Source organism: Pseudophryne corroboree, chromosome 1 (assembly GCF_028390025.1).
Source record: "Pseudophryne corroboree isolate aPseCor3 chromosome 1, aPseCor3.hap2, whole genome shotgun sequence".
Taxonomy (NCBI): Eukaryota; Metazoa; Chordata; class Amphibia; order Anura; family Myobatrachidae; genus Pseudophryne; species Pseudophryne corroboree.
Genome location: NC_086444.1, coordinates 446,979,808 through 447,003,705, shown reverse-complemented (window position 1 = coordinate 447,003,705; position 23,898 = coordinate 446,979,808). Strand labels below are relative to the sequence as shown.

The following is a 23,898-nucleotide window of genomic DNA, read 5'->3' as shown; positions in this document are numbered from 1 at the left end:
CAGTGTGCTTCACTTTTCTTTGGAGAAGGGGATGAATGTAGTGCTTATCGCTTTATCCCTGTACAGAAATATAGTGCACATAACGTCACAGGCACAGGGCAGGAATATAGTCTGCGCTACTTTACATGGGGTCAGGGCAGGAATACAGTGCACGTTCCTTTATATGGGAGCAGGGCAGGAATACAGTGCACATTGCTTTATATGGGAGCAGGGCAGGAATACAGTGCACGTTCCTTTATATGGGAGTAGGGCAGGAATACAGTGCACGTTACTTTACATGGGAGCAGGGCAGGAATACAGTGCATACTGCTCTACATGGGGTCAGGGCACGAATACAGTATGCGCTACTTTACATGGGGTCAGGGCACGAATACAGTGCACGTTTCTTTACATGGGAGCAGGGCAGGAATGCAGTGCACGTTCCTTTATATGGGAGTAGGGCAGGAATACAGTGCACGTTGCTTTACATGGGAGCAGGGCAGGAATACAGTGCATACTGCTTTACATGGGGTCAGGGCAGGAATACAGTATGCGCTACTTTACATGGGGTCAGTGCAGGAATACAGTGCACGTTTCTTTACATGGGAGCAGGGCAGGAATACAGTGCACGTTTCTTTACATGGGAGCAGGGCAGGAATGCAGTGCACGTTTCTTTACATGGGAGCAGGGCAGGAATGCAGTGCATGTTGCTTTACATGGGAGCAGGGAAGAAATACAGTGCACGTTGCTTTACACGAGAGCAGGGCAGGAATACAGTGCACATTGCTTTACATGGGAGTAGGGCAAGAATGCAGTGCACATTGCTTTACATGGGAGTAGGGCAAGAATGCAGTGCATGTTGCTTTACATGGGAGCAGGGCAGGAATACAGTGCACATTGCTTTACATGGGAATAGGGCAGGAATACAGTGTACAAATATATACATGGGAGTAGGGCAGTAATACAGTGCACAGTGCTTTACATGGGAGCAGGGCAGGAATACAGTGCACAGTGCTTTACATGGGAGCAGGGTAGTAATACAGTGCACATTGCTTTACATGTGAGCAGGGCAGGAATACAGTGCACATTGCTTTACATGGGAGCAGGGCAGGAATACAGTGCACATTGCTTTACATGTGAGCAGGGCAGGAATACAGTACACATTGCTTTACATGTGAGCAGGGCAGGAATACAGTGCACAGTGCTTTACATGGGAGCAGGGCAGGAATACAGTGCTTTACATGGGAGCAGGGCATGAATACAGTGCACAATGCTTTACATGGGAGCAGGGCATGAATACAGTGCACAATTCTTTACATGGGAGCAGGGCATGAATACAGTGCACAGTGCTTTACATGGGAGCAGGGCAGGAATACAGTGCTTTACATGGGAGCAGGGCAGGAATACAGTGCACAGTGCTTTACATGGGAGCAGGGCAGGAATACAGTGCTTTACATGGGAGCAGGGTAGTAATACAGTGCACAGTGCTTTACATGGGAGTAGGGCATGAATACAGTGCACAGTGCTTTACATGGGAGCAGGGCAGTAATACAGTGCACATTGCTTTACATGGAAGCAGGGTAGTAATACAGTGCACAGTGCTTTACGTGGGAGCAGGGTAGTAATACAGTGCACAGTGCTTTACATGGGAGCAGGGTAGTAATACAGTGCACAGTGCTTTACATGGGAGCAGGGTAGTAATACAGTGCACAGTGCTTTACATGGGAGTAGGGTAGTAATACAGTGCACAGTGCTTTACATGGGTGCAGGGCAGGAATACAGTGCACATTGCTTTACATGGGAGTAGGGCAGGAATACAGTGCACAGTGCTTTACATGGGAGCAGGGTAGTAATACAGTGCACAGTGCTTTACATGGGAGCAGGGCAGGATTACAGTGCACAGTGCTTTACATGGGAGCAGGGCAGGAATACAGTGCTTTATATGGGAGCAGGGCAGGAATACAGTGCACAGTGCTTTACATGGGAGCAGGGCAGGAATACAGTGCACAGTGCTTTACATGGGAGCAGGGCAGGAATACAGTGCACAGTGCTTTACATGGGAGCAGGGCAGGATTACAGTGCACAGTGCTTTACATGGGAGCATGGCAGGAATACAGTGCACAATTCTTTACATGGGAGCAGGGCATGAATACAGTGCACAGTGCTTTACATGGGAGCAGGGCAGGAATACAGTGCTTTACATGGGAGCAGGGCAGGAATACAGTGCACAGTGCTTTACATGGGAGCAGGGCAGGAATACAGTGCTTTACATGGGAGCAGGGTAGTAATACAGTGCTTTACATGGGAGTAGGGCATGAATACAGTGCACAGTGCTTTACATGGGAGCAGGGCAGTAATACAGTGCACATTGCTTTACATGGAAGCAGGGTAGTAATACAGTGCACAGTGCTTTACGTGGGAGCAGGGTAGTAATACAGTGCACAGTGCTTTACATGGGAGCAGGGTAGTAATACAGTGCACAGTGCTTTACATGGGAGCAGGGTACTAATACAGTGCACAGTGCTTTACATGGGAGTAGGGTAGTAATACAGTGCACAGTGCTTTACATGGGAGTAGGGCAGGAATACAGTGCACAGTGCTTTACATGGGAGCAGGGCAGGAATACAGTGCACAGTGCTTTACATGGGAGCAGGGCAGGAATACAGTGCACAGTGCTTTACATGGGAGCAGGGTAGTAATACAGTGCACAGTGCTTTACATGGGAGCAGGGTAGTAATACAGTGCACAGTGCTTTACATGGGAGCAGGGTAGTAATACAGTGCTTTACATGGGAGTAGGGTAGGAATACAGTGCACAGTGCTTTACATGGGAGTAGGGCAGGAATACAGTGCACAGTGCTTTACATGGGAGTAGGGCAGGAATACAGTGCTTTACATGGGAGCAGGGCAGGAATACAGTGCACAGTGCTTTACATGGGAGCAGGGCAGGAATACAGTGCACAGTGCTTTACATGGGAGCAGGGCAGGAATACAGTGCACAGTGCTTTACATGGGTGCAGGGCAGGAATACAGTGCACATTGCTTTACATGGGAGTAGGGCAGGAATACAGTGCACAGTGCTTTACATGGGAGCAGGGCAGGAATACAGTGCACAGTGCTTTACATGGGAGCAGGGCAGGAATACAGTGCACAGTGCTTTACATGGGAGCAGGGCAGGAATACATACTTGGAGTGCGTTTTCCCAGTTCTACTTCAGGCATCTTTAGAACAGAACACACAATGTCAGGGTTCATATTTTCATCCTCTGACTCTGTTGAAGATTCTGTGAAGCAAAGAAACTATATCTATATACGCCAAACTGGAGTACAGTCCCCACTGAAATTGACAATTAAGGTTACAGTTAAGAATAAAGTTAATTTAAAGACATAGCCTAATCAAAATCTTGGAAGTTGATACAATCATCCTCACAATTGCAGCAATGAAAGGTAAGATAAACTGAATTAAATTAAATTAAGGAATATTAATGTTAGGTCTATTATAGTGGAGTTCTTTCGATATATAACATTTTGTAAAATTCTATTAGAATTACCTTTATAAAATTATATACTACTTGTTGATCCCTAAAATGCCAGTCGTTAACATTGAGGAATGGATTGAAAAAAACAATTCAGTCATTCACTCTACTTTAAAAAATACATTTGTAGTTAATTTCACACCCCTGATTGCTCACTTAGAAAACATGTCTACTGCCTGAATGAGTAGGTGGTCTTCTGATTGGGCTACTTGGCGGTATTTAAAATTATGTATCTGTTTTGAGCTATTCCATATTTGGAACTTCACAAATTTTTTGACTCCCTGCAGAATATGATGCTCTTTTCTGTTTGGTACTGTAAGACAGATCTTCTTGCAATTAGTTGTTCGATTTTTCCAAATGACAATTAGGCCTGATCCTTGATGACATAAGCCTTTATTCCGACCTGGACGCAGGTTGAAGGCCAGTGAAGTGTGCACACACGCAGAAGCCGCACTGCGCGTGTGCACACAGTGGGATGCGACGGCATCTCACTTGTGCGATCGCCTCTGTCTGACTGACAGGCAGAGGCAGTTGCGGCAGCGTTGGAGGAGAGGGGGGGGTGCGGTCCGGACACAGAGGCGTGTCTGGACTATTTGCGGGCTGCGTAGGGAGAGGGCTATGTCAAAGTCAGAAAAATATCACTATGCACACTGCCATATTTGCACCTCATGCGAGCTCCCGCTGCGCGTGCAAGAGCTCTCCCGTGCGTGCGCATACTCGCCTTCGCGTGCACCCGCAGGCGCACGATATGCGGATTTACGGTAGAGTTTGTATGCGTCTAGCGGGCGACTCAATCGATATATATTTTAACCATATAATGTATTTTGTAGATTAAGGTCCCTTTGATAGACTCTGAAAGTTTAGTTAATGTAGCATGTTCATGGACAGAGAGATCCCTCTTTGTCTGATACAAAGGGTCAGACAAGGATTATACAGTGGTGTTTAGTATCCATCGGAAGAGTATTTAATTAGCAATATTCCGGTGTTGGTTTGGAGCAGATTAATCGCTCGTGCGAATAGTTATGGACATAAGAAGTTTATGTCCATTTACTATTATTTGCACTCACTTATCCATGCGGCGGGAAACCTAGTTTCCCACCCACCTGAGCAGTTGGAAGTAGTCACAGCCCACCTGTGTGAACCAACCTATGACCTTTTGTAGTAGTGCGAAGACGAATTCCTGTGTCCAATGAACAATGAGATTGTAGGGACCATTGAATTGCATTGTGTGTGGGGCATAAATAGACAAGCCGATCATATCCAGCACTCACTCTTCAACGGTTCTCATTGCTGATAATCGGGAGCTGGATATCCAGAGGCGCATGCGATCGTTCCCCTTTGTGCGTAAGTTTTTCTCCGCAATCATATTGTCTTTATTGGTATTGTGGGCCATATATATCTCTCTCTCTCTCTTCTCCTCTTTCTCTCATTTTCCCTTAAAACGTACTTGTATTGTATTGTATTTCCTGTGTAGTTATCTGGTTAGTTAGTCTATGTTATATTGGTAGTGTATGACTTGTATTGTATTATTCTTTTGCAAGTATAACATTCATATAAGGCGTTAGACCCTAAGCCCGGTATTTGTGTATTTCTTATAGTGTTAAGTATTCTCAGAGCGTAGCAGACGCTCGAACAGCGTTAAGTTAATAAGGTTACATTGTGTTGCATCTACACCCCACCATTACATTAAGGTTTTTCTGTATAATACATTGTTCATGGTTTACATATAAAGGTTTAACATTGTGAGCGTCTGCGCCGCTGGTGATCTCCTCGTGGTCCCGAGCGTCCGCTACGCTATAGCGAACCATAAACGTTAGTCGGCAGCCAATAGCGGGCCTGCCTGTGATCTCTTGGCCGTGAGCGAACGTAACGCGTGAGCGTCTCGACTACGGCTAAGCGATTGTTACGCAACGTGCGTACCCTTACGGTACTCCAGACGTCAATAGCGTACAGTGTTCTTAGGCCTCTTAAAGGGTTTTAAGTAAGATAAATATTTAGCTTTATCAATTGGCGGCTCGTCCGTCCTTCACATATCTGCACTAGGTAATTTCAGCAGACATTATCCATCAGCAAAGGGCGGGAGGTCATATTCCTCGTAGTGCTGTCTGGATAAGCGTCTGCTTCGCTTAGTAAAGGGTGCTGAGGGAATCCGGAACCGGAGGTAAGAACAACACGCTTGTGTCTTTTAAAACTGTTTATTTCTGTCTTGCGTACGCACGCACGCACATATCTGCATTTCTTTTCATTTTTCGTGTATTTTCATATATCACTCTTCTGTTTGCCATTCTATAATTGATAAACGTGCTAAGAGAGATTTGTCGCTATTTCATAGTTAAAGTATAAAAGTAATACATTAAGGGATAAATTGAAAAGCACGCACGCAGCTCTACCTAAAGATACAAGGAGAGATTGGTGTGGTGTTCGGTAGATGATCGAGGATCATCTACATTGATAAACGTGTAAAATTGTGTTACGGTGGATATTTGCTTTGTGTACACGTGTCTCTAACAAAGGGTGAGACTCGCGTACGCAACTCAAAGGCCGACGCACGCAGCGTATATTACGCAACGGAGCGTCCGGGTACGCCCACGTAACTCAAATCACACGCTAGTGTTATTGTAACAGGCGAAAAGGTGGCAACGCGATAAATAGCGCAAATCTATTTTAGTGTCCGAAATTTAAACTAACAGATCCTTCTCCAAATTTACAACACATCTGGTCTAAAGGAAAGAAATTTCTGCGCAGAAATAGAAATAGAAACAAAAGTGTACATGTGGTGAGTGAGTGTTTTGCATATATAAGTTTATACAATTTTTTGAGGTTGAACCACAAGAAGTCGAGTTCTCGCCGGGTACATACATGTAAGTGACGTGCATGGTGGCTAGGGAGGCATCCCTTGTTAAACATAAAATCTGAGCATTAGAGTATAGCAGACCAGGAGGTCATACTGTAGCACAGACCAGGAGGTCCAGAATTGACCAGGAGGTCCAGGTACAGCAGAGAAGGAAGTCCGCTATAAATAGAGAAAAGAGCACAACCCAGGGGGTTGGTGCAGAACCCATATAGGCCAATAAAGCTCATGCTGAAGGAATTCGCAGCCGTAATTTTCGATTCCACTGGTCGCTCTGCACATAAGATTAGTTGCTTATGTGCAGACTGATTGTACCGCACGTAATTGTGTGCATTAGTTAATCTGACCAGTACCATTTGTGTACAAAACGGGTCATAAACACTATTTGTACATTCTGACGTGATTTGTGTAATTTTTTATTTTCTAAAGGGAGGTTCGCTGGTCACTCAGGAACTATCCAACAACCGATACTTGCTGGGAAACACGCCCCAGTAAATAAAGGTTCACAGGGGCCCTAGGTTGGGTACAACAGCTCTGGATACAGTGATTGCAGTACTGGCCAACGTGGGCAAGGAGTGAGTGGAGTACTCGGTAAACTTCGCCGCCGGCCTGCCCCGGACATCTTGGTTTTTGTAAGGGTTCGCTGAAGAAAAGCAACACCTGCAAGTTATGGGGGCCAATTGTTCAGGTAGGGGGCGATCAACCTCGGTTCAGGTTGATTCAGTAAACCGACCAATCGGGTCGGCAAGGTATGTAATGTGTGAAAAATACGGTTCACACACAGAGGTTTTATGTGATGAATGGGAGAGAATGACGGTACATGACGGGGAGAAGTTCCCAAGAGTAGGCAGCTTTAGCCCAGAAGTGTTACAAAATCTAAGGAGAAGGATAGGTCTTATTAAACCAGCAAAGAGACGGATCAAACATTATGATTGTTTAAAATTATGGCAACAGGAAAGTGAAATGCAAAGAGTTAACTGACATATCTGACTCTCATCTTGGGAGGAGAGATATGGCAATGGAGAGGATTATGGTTGCGGAGAAAGGCACAATGTTGTACGATAAAAATGCACTTAGTAACTGTATTAAGAATGAAAGTGTAAAATGTAATAATGTTTATGAAAATGAAAGTGTAAAAACTACAAATGTTAACCCGTGCAAGTTGCACCCCATGTCAAACTTCCCTCAGGAATACAAACAAGAAAGTGAGCCCAGCACGATGTCGGCACCTCTTCCAGCAGCCATCACACAAGACATCCAGATGGACGCGACCAAATCGGTAAAGGCAATAATCAAACCCCCTAACGGAGGGTCAGGTGAGGTCGTGTCCACAGGTACGTACAATGTTTTATATCACGCACAAACAAATGTACCCCATATTGTAAGACCAAAACAAGATGATGTAATTGAGTTTAGTCCTGTCAGGGTGATCACAGTCCCCAATGGGAAGACTGACGATCAGGGAACCATTCCCGTCCAGGACAGTGCAATGCGCTGTCCCTGGTCCCGGACCGAATTGAGATCAATTATGTCTGAATTTCCTGTTCCTAGGAAAAATCTAGTCGCATGTCAAAGGTTCATTAAAGAACTAGGAAACTCAACAGAACCCACCAACAAAGATTGGCGGACAGTGCTGAGGGCATGTTTGCCCTCCGGTGTTGACTCTGCGAAATGTATTACTGATTGTCAATTAGACACAGAATTACCTCAAACGGAGGAACACAATCAGGAATGTATTAAGCAGATTAACCGACAGTTGGAAGTATATTTCCCTGCCGTTGTCAAGTGGAATGAAATTTTCTCCATAAGACAAAACGAAAGGGAAAGTATTTCCAATTATTTTAATCGAGCACTGCAAGTAATGGCTAGGAACACTGGGATCACAGACATCAAAACATGCGCACAGCATAGAGAAATAGCGGTTAAGGTATTAATGAATGGTTTAAAGGAGGTATTGAGAACAAGGGTACAGACCACCAACCCAAACTGGAGAAATATCTCGGTGGCCGCATTAAGAGAGGCCGCTATTGATCATGATCGAAATATCACCAGACACAGGGAGTCACAAAGTGATAAGTTAATGGCCGCAAGTATACAGGCCCTAACCACAAGACCACTCCAGCATAAGCCCCAAACCCCTGCGAGAAATTCAAATGTGGAAGTCTGTTACAATTGCCAGAAGGAAGGTCATTTTGCAAGAGATTGTAGATCAGGAAGTAGACAAAAGTCACATCAGCCCCCTAGACAACGACATAATCATGGTATCCAAGGAATCAGGGAAGTACAGGGAAAACGGTTGATGGTGATGAGCATCCGAGCGTTTGAGGAGGCATCAAATCAACCAAGACCTCAGGTCATTGACACTTGGAGGAAACCCAGGGTTTGTTTCCTTTGTAAAAGAGAAGGGCATTATGCCAGCAACTGCAACAGCCCACATAAAGTCAGACCCCCTAGACATGAAAATGAGCAAAAGTTATGACACACCAAATTATAATCAGGGATCATATAGGAAGAATTTTGGCCCACACCCATAATATGTAGTCAGGAAAGGTGATCATTAGGACTGATGGTAAGCCTGAGGTTATAGTTAATAAATTGGGAGGTCATTCCCTGAAGACACAGGAATGACCGGGTGAAACGTTGTAAATGTATCTGTGGAAGGTTTCTTTTTCTCTCCCCATCTCTGACGATTACTGGTAAGACTCAAACATTGCATGTCTGCTTGGTCTTTGCAGAAGTCTACCAAACCCCAGCATGACCTATCCGCATCAATGTTTCCTGGCCAGATACAGAGGGTGGAGTATGGAGGTGCTGGGGGGAGGGACTGCGCAAGGAAACCATTGGACATGTAGATATGACAGCCTGATGATCTGACAATGTTTTAAAATGTTTGAAAAATGTTTTTTTTCTCCTGTTGTTGTTTATTGATGTGTTATGTTATATATATATATTATATATATATATATATATATATATATATATATATATATATATAAATTGTTCTCTCTCTTTTGTTTTTTTTTTGTTTTCTCTCTTCTCACTCATGTTTTCATGTTTTAAAGATGGTATGTCACACATCAGTTAGACAAAGGGTAATGCAAGATTTTTGCTCCTTACAGAAAGATCGCTGATTTGGAAGGAATATTGCATCACCGGAATGTTCGTTTGGAAGACTGAGAGACAGCACGTTTGAGATGACAGCAGAACAAGAAGAACAACAAGACTAGAGAACTAATTATCGTAACAAGTTTCTCTCCCCCTCAAACTGTTTTCCTGTACCCCCATTACAAATTTCTCCTTTTCTCCTCCTGTAAGATGGACTTGCCCCAAGAGACTGTGATATGGATTTTCCTGTTGACCATGATGTTGACCAGAGCAGTCTGTTCCGGCGAGAGTACCAGTGAGGTCAAGAAAGGATCCAGAAAGGTTACGATGACTGAGACGGAGGTGTAAATTTCCAATAGCAACACAACCACCAAGCAAAGGCGAGTACCGGAAACGATCTAGCAGCCATGTTATTTGTAAACATTGTGAAGGATTGTTAGCTGAAGAAAACTGTATCTGTAGGCTCTGTGACAGTGTAGTTGAGGATGGGTGCATCAAGAAATGCCAATCCAGTTTTAATATCCACATGGACCGGCATCCCTTGAGTGACTATCACTCCTTAGTGGGTAGTGTATTAAATCAAACAGATTGTTGGGTATGCTCTCAAGTACCTCAAGGTCATAGCAAATCAGGACTAGTACCATTTCCTTTAACGATAGGGGAGGTACTTGAGCTAAGTGGTGGGAGGCCGGTGGACAGGAGGTTTAATATCTCCAGTCCTCCTAGTTTGAAGCTCCACCAATATCATGTGGATAGATCCCTAATATGTTTTAACATTTCCAATCCCCGAAAGCCGGGAAATTGGGAAGTGTCATGGAGTAACCAAACCATGACCTTTTCATATAGAGCAGATAGAATGCCGACAGATACAGAGCTTATACGCCACATAGCCAGTAGAGAAAAAATCTTTCCGATATAGGTATACCCTAGGAAGTAGGATTACGAGAGTTGGAGAGGTATCACCAGGATACTGTGCACATATCGTACAAACTGATACGTGTACCAGACAGATGGGAGAATTAGGGTTAGGAGATTTCACATGGAAGATGGTTATGTCCTACTCCGTCCCATATGTTCTCCCCGATGATGCATATTTCATATGCGGGAGGAAGGCGTATAAGTGGCTTGCCCCAAACTCTGAAGGATTGTGTTATATTGGAAAAGTACTGCCTGAAGTAATGACTGTATCACATGCCAAAATGAAAGATATACACCGTGGTGCCCAAGCTCCTTATACTCACACCCACTACGAGCACGTAGTTAAACGGCACCTGATAGAAAGAACAGAGCATCCGGCCTCTGACATGATCCATGAATCCACCGGGATTCAGTTTCTACTTGCGTTAGACATCACTCGGACCGCCAGAGGAGTGTTGAATTATAAATACATATCTGCGCTCGCAAATTTGTTAGACAATATCACAGAAATGTATGATGACACGTTTAGGTATACTGGAAGAGAGCTTCAAGCTTATAAAACAGAACTGGTTCAGCATAGAATGGTTCTCAATTATCTCACGGCAGTGACAGGTGGATATTGTGTCACACTGGCAACGCAGTACGGCGTGAAATGCTGCACATATATAACGAATAGTACCGAGGATCCGGTCGAGGTCATAGACCAAAAGATGGACGATATTCTCCAATTAAAGTGGGAATTTCGCAGGAGACACAATCTCACCCTTGCTGCTGTGGGTAATGAGCTGACTGGTTGGGTGTCATGGTTGAACCCGCGAAATTGGTTCTCTGGTTTAGGAGAATGGGCTCAAGGAGTCATAATGGATGTAGGGAAGTTTCTCCTATGTATCTTAGGTGTTGTCATATCAATTGGCTTGATATTTAGATGCGGTCAGGCTTTAATGAAGTGCAAACGTAGTACCAGGGTAATGAGTTTAAGGAGTGAGGAAATTGTAATTCCAATGGATTTGATTTATGACCCAACGGTAGAGACAATGATGTGATGAAAATGCGATTATACGGTCCGTTTCTTTCACCTGTTTTTCCGTTTTTTCCAAGGTAAAAAGACCCACTTGGACGAGGAATTTGACGAGCCTGTATACAGACAACTGATGGATTAAAGAAGAAGTTTTGACAACCTTATACACAGATATTTGATGAACTATGCCATAGACCCCCAGTTTCCCTAGAAATTTTAAAATTACGCTAGCCCAACACTTTTGTAAGTCTATGGACATTGACAAAGCTTTTGCCCACACCTATTGGCAAAAGCCCAAAGAAGACTGCATTCAACAGACACCAGACAAGACTTCAACCGACAAATGTTCATTAACCTGACATAGAATACCACTGCATTTACCATAATTGTGTCTTATCTTCATCTCTACCACCTTCAGGTAATGACACACATAGTCGATAGGGAATACAGGCACAGATATCAGCAATCACATATTCCCCCATTCATGTATCATCAACTAAAATGTGCTCCCCCATTTTGTTGCAACCAAAAGCCGAAGAGAGCTCGGTAAAGTTTGACAGCCCATCCACAGACCCGTACCACGGGATAAGAAGGAATTCGAATGTATACTTCGCAATACCTCGAAGCTTGATTTAAAACACGTACGGCACGATGATACATGACCCCCCAAACATGGATTCATACACACATGTTTCTGCTATCTCACTAGGTCATACCCTTTTCCTACCTTCTCCTCTCCTCCCCTACCCAATCATGGAAATGTATTTACACTTGACATATATTTTTCTCGTTTTGAAATGTTTTAGGAAGTGGCATTTGTTGTTGACTGCCAAAGGGTGGACTGTCAAAGTCAGAAAAATATCACTATGCACACTGCCATATTTGCACCTCATGCGAGCTCCCGCTGCGCGTGCAAGAGCTCTCCCGTGCGTGCGCATACTCGCCTTCGCGTGCACCCGCAGGCGCACGATATGCGGATTTACGGTAGAGTTTGTATGCGTCTAGCGGGCGACTCAATCGATATATATTTTAACCATATAATGTATTTTGTAGATTAAGGTCCCTTTGATAGACTCTGAAAGTTTAGTTAATGTAGCATGTTCATGGACAGAGAGATCCCTCTTTGTCTGATACAAAGGGTCAGACAAGGATTATACAGTGGTGTTTAGTATCCATCGGAAGAGTATTTAATTAGCAATATTCCGGTGTTGGTTTGGAGCAGATTAATCGCTCGTGCGAATAGTTATGGACATAAGAAGTTTATGTCCATTTACTATTATTTGCACTCACTTATCCATGCGGCGGGAAACCTAGTTTCCCACCCACCTGAGCAGTTGGAAGTAGTCACAGCCCACCTGTGTGAACCAACCTATGACCTTTTGTAGTAGTGCGAAGACGAATTCCTGTGTCCAATGAACAATGAGATTGTAGGGACCATTGAATTGCATTGTGTGTGGGGCATAAATAGACAAGCCGATCATATCCAGCACTCACTCTTCAACGGTTCTCATTGCTGATAATCGGGAGCTGGATATCCAGAGGCGCATGCGATCGTTCCCCTTTGTGCGTAAGTTTTTCTCCGCAATCATATTGTCTTTATTGGTATTGTGGGCCATATATCTCTCTCTCTCTTCTCCTCTTTCTCTCATTTTCCCTTAAAACGTACTTGTATTGTATTGTATTTCCTGTGTAGTTATCTGGTTAGTTAGTCTATGTTATATTGGTAGTGTATGACTTGTATTGTATTATTCTTTTGCAAGTATAACATTCATATAAGGCGTTAGACCCTAAGCCCGGTATTTGTGTATTTCTTATAGTGTTAAGTATTCTCAGAGCGTAGCAGACGCTCGAACAGCGTTAAGTTAATAAGGTTACATTGTGTTGCATCTACACCCCACCATTACACTAAGGTTTTTCTGTATAATACATTGTTCATGGTTTACATATAAAGGTTTAACATTGTGAGCGTCTGCGCCGCTGGTGATCTCCTCGTGGTCCCGAGCGTCCGCTACGCTATAGCGAACCATAAACGTTAGTCGGCAGCCAATAGCGGGCCTGCCTGTGATCTCTTGGCCGTGAGCGAACGTAACGCGTGAGCGTCTCGACTACGGCTAAGCGATTGTTACGCAACGTGCGTACCCTTACGGTACTCCAGACGTCAATAGCGTACAGTGTTCTTAGGCCTCTTAAAGGGTTTTAAGTAAGATAAATATTTAGCTTTATCAGCTACTTGACAGGTGCGGAAGACTGGATCCAGCATGCGGTGCGGACTGTGCTGGGCATTCCCCTGCATGTCAAAGTTTTTGATCGTAGATGTGCGTTTTTTTTTGCACATCTACGATCAGGTCTCAATTAGGCCCAAAATTTTGTATCATGAGGTTGCACTTCTTTCCCAACTGAGTGATTGGTTCCTCCCCCCACTTGAAGCCCTGGAATGATTTATGGTGGGCCCTTGCATTAAGATTCCCCTTACCAGACCTACTGTGCCCCCCCCAGACAGCTGCAGCCACAGTACCAACTGCCGGTTTGGCTATTTCAGATAATCTGAAGGTGTCGGAAGCTAAACTCACGACACACTTTGAACTTGCCATACTCCCCAGATCCTATCCCTTAAGGCCTTAGACAGGCTGTTGCCTAACCTCTATGCCTCTAATTGGCATCACAGGGGGCAGATATGTTCTCGCCCTCCTTTCCTTCCCTGATCTCTGTAACAGATGTGATATCCTGGCATCTGAATGGTTTAAATATCTCTAGATCCAGCAGTGGGTGAGGGCTGTAAGCAAATATCCTTAACGTAAACCTCCTCCCGAGGTACCATTTCCTTTTGGTAGCACCTTCTGTCACCCCTGGACTTACAGTGTAAATCTAACTGCAGTCGGAGAGACACCTTTTCCCCACCTTTATTACCAGAGAGCAGTGGGAATCTACACCTTACTTCATACACCATGTCGTAAGGTGCACTAACAACAACGAAAATAAGAATTTACTTACCGATAATTCTATTTCTCGTAGTCCGTAGTGGATGCTGGGAACTCCGTAAGGACCATGGGGAATAGCGGCTCCGCAGGCGACTGGGCACAAAAGTAAAGCTTTAGGACTACCTGGTGTGCACTGGCTCCTCCCCCTATGACCCTCCTCCAAGCCTCAGTTAGGATACTGTGCCCGGACGAGCGTACACAATAAGGAAGGATTTTGAATCCCGGGTAAGACTCATACCAGCCACACCAATCACACCGTACAACCTGTGATCTGAACCCAGTTAACAGCATGATAACAGAGGAGCCTCTGAAAAGATGGCTCACAACAATAATAACCCGATTTTTGTAACAATAACTATGTACAAGTATTGCAGACAATCCGCACTTGGGATGGGCGCCCAGCATCCACTACGGACTACGAGAAATAGAATTATCGGTAAGTAAATTCTTATTTTCTCTGACGTCCTAGTGGATGCTGGGAACTCCGTAAGGACCATGGGGATTATACCAAAGCTCCCAAACGGGCGGGAGAGTGCGGATGACTCTGCAGCACCGAATGAGAGAACTCCAGGTCCTCCTCAGCCAGGGTATCAAATTTGTAGAATTTAGCAAACGTGTTTGCCCCTGACCAAGTAGCTGCTCGGCAAAGTTGTAACGCCGAGACCCCTCGGGCAGCCGCCCAAGATGAGCCCACCTTCCTTGTGGAATGGGCTTTTACAGATTTTGGCTGTGGCAGGCCTGCCACAGAATGTGCAAGCTGAATTGTACTACAAATCCAACGAGCAATAGTCTGCTTAGAAGCAGGAGCACCCAGCTTGTTGGGTGCATACAGGATAAACAGCGAGTCAGATTTCCTGACTCCAGCCGTCCTGGAAACATATATTTTCAAGGCCCTGACTACGTCCAACAACTTGGGAGTCCTCCAAGTCACTAGTAGCCGCAGGTACCACAATAGGTTGGTTCAGATGAAACACTGAAACCACCTTAGGGAGAAAATGAGGACGAGTCCTCAATTTCGCCCTGTCTGAATGGAAGATCAGATAAGGGCTTTTACAGGATAAAGCCCGCCAATTCTGACACGTGCCTGGCCGAGGCCAGGGCCAACAACATGACCACTTTCCATGTGAGATATTTTAACTCCACAGATTCAAGTGGTTCAAACCAATGTGACTTTAGGAACCCCAAAACTACATTGAGATCCCAAGGTGCCACTGGAGGCACAAAAGGAGGCTGTATATGCAGTACCCCTTTTACAGACGTCTGAACTTCAGGTAGTGAAGCTAGTTCTTTCTGGAAGAAAATTGACAGGGCCGAAATTTGAACCTTAATGGACCCCAATTTTAGGCCCATAGACACTCCTGTTTACAGGAAATGCAGGAATCGACCTAGTTGAAATTCCTCCATCGGGGCCTTACTGGCCTCGCACCACGCAACATATTTTCGCCAAATGCGGTGATAATGCTTTGCGGTTACATCCTTCCTGGCTTGACCAGGGTAGGGATGACTTCATCCGGAATGCCTTTTTCCTTCAGGATCCGGCGTTCAACCGCCCTGCCGTCAAACGCAGCCGCGGTAAGTCTTGGAATAGACAGGGTCCTTGCTGGAGCAGGTCCCTTCTTAGAGGTAGAGGCCACGGGTCCTCCGTGAGCATCTCTTGAAGTTCCGGGTACCAAGTCCTTCTTGGCCAATCCGGAGCCACGAGTATAGTTCTTACTCCCCTCCGTCTTATAATTCTCAGTACTTTTGGTATGAGAGGAAGAGGAGGGAACACATACACTGACTGGTACACCCACGGTGTTACCAGAGCGTCCACAGCTATTGCCTGAGGGTCCCTTGACCTGGCGCAATACCTGTCCAATTTTTTGTTTAGGCGGGACGCCATCATGTCCACCTTTGGTTTTTCCCAATGGTTTACAATCATGTGGAAGACTTCTGGGTGAAGTCCCCACTTTCCCGGGTGGAGGTCGTGCCTGCTGAGGAAGTCTGCTTCCCAGTTGTCCACTCCCGGAATGAACACTGCTGACAGTGCTATCACATGATTTTCCGCCCAGCGAAAAATCCTTGCAGCTTCTGCCATTGCCCTCCTGCTTCTTGTGCCGCCCTGTCTGTTTACGTGGGCGACTGCCGTGATGTTGTCCGACTGGATCAGCACCGGCTGACCTTGAAGCAGAGGTCTTGCTTGGCTTAGGGCATTGTAAATGGCCCGTAGCTCCAAAATATTTATGTGAAGTGATGTCTCCAGGCTTGACCACAAGCCCTGGAAATTTCTTCCCTGTGTGACTGCTCCCCAGCCTCGCAGGCTGGCATCTCCAGCCTCGCAGGCTCCCCAGTCCTGAAAGCCGAATCTGCGGCCCTCTAGAAGATGAGCACTCTGCAACCACCACAGGAGAGACACCCTTGTCTTTGGTGACAGGGTTATCCGCTGATGCATCTGAAGATGCGATCCGGACCATTTTTCCAGCAGGTCCCACTGGAAAGTTCTTGCGTGGAATCTGCCGAATGGAATTGTTTCGTAGGAAGCCACCATTTTTCCCAGGACCCTTGTGCACTGATGCACTGACACCTGGCCTGGTTTTAGGAGGTTCCTGACTAGTTCGGATAACTCCCTGGCTTTCTCCTCCGGGAGAAAACACCTTTTTCTGGACTGTGTCCAGGATCATCCCTAGGAATAGAAGTCGTGTCGACGGGATCAGCTGCGATTTTGGAATATTGAGAATCCAACCGTGCTGCCGCAGCACTATCTGAGATAGTGTTACCCCGACTTCCAACTGTTCCCTGGATCTTGCCCTTATCAGGAGATCGTCCAAGTAAGGGATAACTAAAACTCCCTTCTTTCGAAGGAGTATCATCATTTCGGCCATTACCTTGGTAAAGACCCGGGGTGCCGTGGACAATCCAAACGGCAGCGTCTGAAACTGATAGTGACAGTTCTGTACCACAAACCTGAGGTACCCTTGGAGAAGGGTAAATTGGGACATGTAGGTAAGCATCTTTGATGTCCAGAGAGACCATATAGTCCCCTTCTTCCAGGTTTGCAATCACTGCTCTGAGTGACTCCATCTTGAATTTGAACCTTTGTATGTAAGTGTTCAAGGATTTTAGATTTAAAATTGGTCTCACCGAGCCGTCCGGCTTCGGTACCACAAATAGTGTGGAATAGTACCCCTTTCCCTGTTGCAGGAGGGGTACCTTGATTATCACCTGCTGGGAATACAGCCTGTGAATGGCTTGCAATACTGTCTCCCTGTCTGAGGGAGACGTCGGTAAAGCAGACTTTATGAAACGGCGAGGGGGAGACGTCTCGAATTTCTTGAGACGGGCCCCCACCGTGCCTGAGACCGCTTGTAAAGCCCCAGCGTCATGCTGAGGACTTTGCGGAGGCGGGAGAGGGCTGGGAATTGGCTGTTTGCTGCAGCCTTTTTCCTCTCCCTCTGCCACGGGGCAGAAATGAGGCGCCTTTTGCCCGCTTGCCCTTATGGGGCCGAAAGGACTGCGCCTGATAATACGGCGTCTTCTTAGGTTGAGAAGCTACCTGGGGTAAAAATGTGGATTTTCCAGCCGTTGCCACCAGGTCTGTTAGACCTACCCCAAATAACTCCTCCCTTTTATAAGGCGATACTTCCATATGCCTTTTGGAATCAGCATCACCTGACCACTGTCTTGTCCATAACCCTCTTCTGGCAGAAAAGGACAGCGCACTTACTCTTGATGCCAGTCGGCAAATATCCCTCTGTGCATCACGCAAATATATAAATGCATCTTTTAAATGCTCTATAGTTAGTAATATACTGTCCCTATCTAGGGTATCAATATTGTCAGTCAGGGAATCCGACCAAGCCACCCCAGCACTGCACATCCAGGCTGAGGCGATTGCTGGTCGCAGTATCACACCCGTGTGAGTGTATATACATTTTAGGATATTTTACTGCTTTCTGTCAGCAGGTTCCTTAAGGGCGGCCGTATCCGGGGACGGTAGTGCCACCTGTTTAGACAAGCGTGTGAGCGCTTTATTCACCCTAAGGGGTGTTTCCCAACGTGCCCTATCCTCTGGCGGGAAGGGGTATGATGCTAATAACTTTTTAGGAATTAACAGTTTTTATCGGGGAAAAAAACGCATCATCACACACTTCATTTAATTCCTCAGATGCAGGAAAAAATAAGAATTTACTTACCGATAATTCTATTTCTCATAGTCCGTAGTGGATGCTGGGACTCCGTCAGGACCATGGGGAATAGCGGGCTCCGCAGGAGACAGGGCACATCTAAATAAAGCTTTTAGGATCACATGGTGCGTACTGGCTCCTCCCCCTATGACCCTCCTCCAAGCCTCAGTTAGGTACTGTGCCCGGACGAGCGTACACAATAAGGAAGGATCTTGAATCCCGGGTAAGACTCATACCAGCCACACCAATCACACCGTACAACTTGTGATCTGAACCCAGTTAACAGTATGATAACAAAAAACGAAGTAGCCTCTGAAAAGATGGCTCACAACAATAGTAATAACCCGATCTTTGTAACAATAACTATGTACAAGTATTGCAGACAATCCGCACTTGGGATGGGCGCCCAGCATCCACTACGGACTATGAGAAATAGAATTATCGGTAAGTAAATTCTTATTTTCTCTAACGTCCTAGTGGATGCTGGGACTCCGTCAGGACCATGGGGATTATACCAAAGCTCCCAAACGGGCGGGAGAGTGCGGATGACTCTGCAGCACCGAATGAGAGAACTCCAGGTCCTCCTTAGCCAGAGTATCAAATTTGTAAAATTTTACAAACGTGTTCTCCCCTGACCACGTAGCTGCTCGGCAAAGTTGTAATGCCGAGACCCCTCGGGCAGCCGCCCAAGATGAGCCCACTTTCCTTGTGGAGTGGGCCTTTACAGATTTAGGCTGTGGCAGGCCTGCCACAGAATGTGCAAGTTGGATTGTGCTACAGATCCAACGTGCAATCGTCTGTTTAGACGCAGGAGCACCCATCTTGTTGGGTGCATACAATATAAACAACGAGTCAGATTTTCTGACTCCAGCTGTCCTTGAAATATATATTTTTAATGCTCTGACAACGTCCAGTAACTTGGAGTCCTCCAAGTCGCTAGTAGCCGCAGGCACCACAATAGGCTGGTTCAAGTGAAAAGCCGAAACCACCTTAGGGAGAAAATGAGGACGTGTCCGCAGTTCTGCCCTGTCCGAATGGAAAATCAGATATGGGCTTTTGTACGATAAAGCCGCCAACTCTGAAACTCTCCTGGCTGAAGCCAGGGCCAATAGCATGGTTACCTTCCATGTAAGGTATTTTAAATCTACCGATTTTAGAGGCTCAAACCAATGAGATTTGAGAAAATTCAAAACTACGTTCAAATCCCACGGTGCCACTGGAGGCACTATTGGGGGTTGTATATGTAGTACACCTTTGACAAAAGTTTGTACTTCAGGCACTGATGCAAATTCCTTCTGGAAGAAGATTGATAAGGCCGAAATTTGAACTTTAATGGACCCCAATTTTAGGCCCATAGACAATCCTGCTTGCAGGAAATGTAAGAATCGACCCAATTGAAATTCTTCCGTTGGAGCCTTCTTGGCCTCACACCACGCAACATATTTCCGCCAAATGCGGTGATAATGTTGTACAGTCACTTCCTTTCTAGCCTTAATCAAGGTAGGAATAACTTCCTCTGGAATGCCCTTTTCTTTTAGAATCCGGCGTTCAACCGCCATGCCGTCAAACGCAGACGCGGTAAGTCTTGGAACATACAAGGTCCCTGCTGAAGCAGATCCCTTCTTAGAGGTAGAGGCCACGGATCCTCCGTGAGCATCTCTTGAAGTTCCGGATACCAAGTTCTTCTTGGCCAGTCCGGAGCCACCAGTATTGTTCTTACTCCTCTTTTCCGTATAATTCTCAGTACCTTTGGTATGAGAGGCAGAGGAGGGAACACATACACTGACTGGTACACCCACGGTGTTACCAGAGCGTCCACAGCTATTGCCTGAGGGTCTCTTGACCTGGCGCAATATCTGTCCAATTTTTTGTTGAGGCGAGACGCCATCATGTCCACCTTTGGTTTTTCCCAACGGTTCACAATCATGTGGAAGACTTCTGGATGAAGTCCCCACTCTCCCGGGTGAAGGTCGTGTCTGCTGAGGAAGTCTGCTTCCCAGTTGTCCACTCCCGGGATGAACACTGCTGACAGTGCTATGACATGATTCTCCGCCCAGCGCAGAATCCTTGCAGCTTCTGTCATTGCTCTTCTGCTTCTCGTGCCGCCTTGTCGGTTTACGTGGGCGACTGCCGTGATGTTGTCCGACTGGATCAACACCGGCTGACCCTGAAGCAGCGATTTTGCCAGGCTTAGAGCATTGTAGATCGCTCTTAGCTCCAGTATATTTATGTGAAGGGACGTCTCCAGGTTTGACCACACGCCCTGGAAGTTTCTTCCCTGTGTGACTGCTCCCCAGCCTCGTAGGCTGGCATCCGTAGTCACCAGGACCCAGTCCTGTATGCCGAATCTGCGGCCCTCTAACAGATGGGCACTCTGCAACCACCACAGGAGAGACAACCTTGTTCTTGGTGACAGTGTTATCCGCTGATGCATGTGCAGATGCGATCCGGACCATTTGTCCAGCAGATCCCACTGAAATGTCCGTGCATGGAATCTGCCGAATGGAATCGCTTCGTAAGAAGCCACCATCTTTCCCAGGACTCTTGTGCATTGATGTACTGACAAAGTTCCTGGTTTTAGGAGGTTCCTGACAAGTTCGGATAACTCCCTTGCTTTCTCCTCCGGGAGAAACACCTTTTTCTGAACCGTGTCCAGAATCATTCCCAGGAACAGCAGACGAGTTGTCGGGGTCAATTGAGATTTTGGAAGATTCAGAATCCACCCGTGTTGCTGAAGCACTACCTGGGTTAGTGCTACACCGACTTCTAGCTGTTCTCTGGACTTTGCCCTTATCAGGAGATCGTCCAAGTAAGGGATAATTAATACGCCTTTTCTTCGTAGAAGAACCATCATTTCGGTCATTACCTTGGTAAAGACCCGAGGGGCCGTGGACAAACCAAACGGCAGCGTTTGAAACTGATAATGACAGTCTTGTATCACGAACCTGAGATACCCTTGGTGTGAGGGGTAAATTGGGACATGCAGATAAGCATCTTTTATGTCCAGGGACACCATGAAGTCCCCTTCTTCCAGATTCGCTATCACTGCTCTGAGTGACTCCATCTTGAACTTGAATTTCTGTATGTACAGGTTCAAGGATTTCAGGTTTAGAATAGGTCTTACCGAACCGTCCGGCTTCGGTACCACAAATAGTGTGGAATAATACCCCATCCCCTGTTGTAGGAGGGGTACCTTGACTATCACCTGCTGAGAATACAGCTTGTGAATGGCTTCCAAAACCGACGTCCTTTCTGAGGGAGACGTTGGTAAAGCAGACTTTAGGAACCGGCGAGGGGGAGACCTTTCGAACTCCAACATGTAACCCTGAGATATTATCTGCAGGATCCACGGGTCCACTTGTGAGCGAGCCCACTGATTGCTGAAAATCTTGAGTCGACCCCCCACCGCTCCTGAGTCCGCTTGTAAAGCCCCAGCGTCATGCTGATGGCTTTGTAGAACCCGGGGCGGGCTTCTGGTCCTGGGCAGGGGCTGCTTGCTGCCCTCTCTTACCCTTTCCTCTGCCTCGCGGCAGATAAGACTGTCCTTTTGGTCGCTTGTTTTTATAGGAGCGAAAGGACTGCGGCTGAAAAGACGGTGTCTTTTTCTGTTGGGAGGGGGTCTGAGGTAAAAAAGTGGATTTGCCGGCAGTTGCCGTGGCCACCAGGTCCGAAAGACCGACCCCAAATAATTCCTCTCCTTTATATGGCAATACTTCCATATGCCTTTTGGAATCCGCATCACCTGACCACTGTCGCGTCCATAAACTTCTTCTGGCAGATATGGACATCGCGCTTACTCTTGATGCTAGAGTACAAATATCTCTCTGAGCATCTCGCATATAAAGAAAAGCATCCTTTAATTGCTCTAGAGTCAATAAAATACTGTCCCTATCCAGGGTATCAATATTTTCAGTCAGAGAATCCAACCACACTACCCCAGCACTGCACATCCAGGCTGAGGCTATTGCCGGTCGCAGTATAACACCAGTATGTGTGTATATACTCTTCAGTGTAGTTTCCAGCCTCCTATCTGCTGGATCCTTGAGGGCGGCCGTATCAGGAGACGGCAACGCCACTTGCTTTGATAAACGTGTGAGCGCCTTATCCACCCTAGGGGTGTTTCCCAGCGTGCCCTAACCTCTGGTGGGAAAGGGTATAATGCCAATAACTTCTTGGAAATTAGCAGTTTTCTATCTGGGTTAACCCACGCTTCGTCACACACGTCATTCAATTCCTCTGATTCTGGAAAAGCTACAGGTAGTTTTTTCACCCCCCACATAATACCCCTTTTTGAGGTACCAGCAGTATCAGAGATCTGCAAAGCCTCCTTCATTGCCGTGATCATATAACGTGTGGCCCTATTGGAAAATACGTTTGTTTCTTCACCGTCGACACTAGATTCATCTGTGTCGGTACCCGTGTCGACTGACTGAGGTAAGGGAAGTTTTACAGCCCCTGACGGTGTCTGAGACGCCTGAGCCGGTACTAACTGGTTTTCCGGCCGTCTCATTTCGTCAACTGACTTTTGTAATGTGCTAACATTATCACGTAATTCCATAACTAAAGCCATCCATTCCGGTGTCGACTCCCTAGGGGGTGACATCACCATTACCGGCAATTGCTCTGCCTCCACACCAACATCGTCCTCATACATGTCGACACACACGTACCGACACTCAGCAGCCACACAGGGAATGCTCTAATCGAAGACAGGACCCTCTTAGCCCTTTGGGGAGACAGAGGGAGAGTTTGCCAGCACACACCAAAAACGCTATAAATGTATATAAACAACCCTAGAAGGTGTTGTTTTTGATATAAGCGCTTTTAATATATCAATATCGCCAAATTATGCCCCCCTTCTCTTTGTTACCCTGTTTCTGTAGTGCAGTGCAGGGGAGAGTCCTGGGAGCCTTCCTCACCAGCGGAGCTGAGCAGGAAAATGGCGCTGAGTGCTGAGGAGAATAAGCTCCGCCCCTTTTTCGGCGGGCTTTTCTCCCGGGTTTTAAGAAAACTGGCCTGGGTTAAATACATACATATAGCCTTAATGGCTATATGTGATGTATTTATTTTGCCACTAAAGGTATTTAATATTGCTGCCCAGGGCGCCCCCAGCAGCGCCCTGCACCCTCCGTGACTGAATCAGTGAGACGTGTAGCAACAATGGCGCACAGCTGCAGTGCTGTGCGCTACCTTCATGAAGACTGAGGAGTCTTCTGCCGCCTGCTTTCCGGACCTCCGTCTTCAGCGTCTGTAAGGGGGATCGGCGGCGCGGCTCCGGGACGAACCCCAGGAGGACCTGTGTTCCGACTCCCTCTGGAGCTAAGTGTCCAGTAGCCTAAGACTCCAATCCAT

The 23,898-nt window shown here is 46.3% G+C and overlaps 1 protein-coding gene across 5 annotated transcripts in view; it reads right to left on the bottom strand.

Annotated features, from left to right (window-relative positions):
- Positions 1-23,898, bottom strand: part of ACIN1 (apoptotic chromatin condensation inducer 1) — a 265,672-nt gene that overhangs the window by 155,284 nt on the left and 86,490 nt on the right. For 4 of the 5 annotated variants that reach the window (XM_063913544.1, XM_063913545.1, XM_063913547.1 and 1 more), the window contains exon 4: positions 3,166-3,261. The exons of the other annotated variant lie outside the window; for it this stretch is intronic. In XM_063913544.1, coding sequence (XP_063769614.1) covers positions 3,166-3,261 — 96 coding nt within the window. The remainder of the gene's footprint in view (positions 1-3,165; positions 3,262-23,898) is intronic. 5 annotated transcript variants of the gene reach the window in all.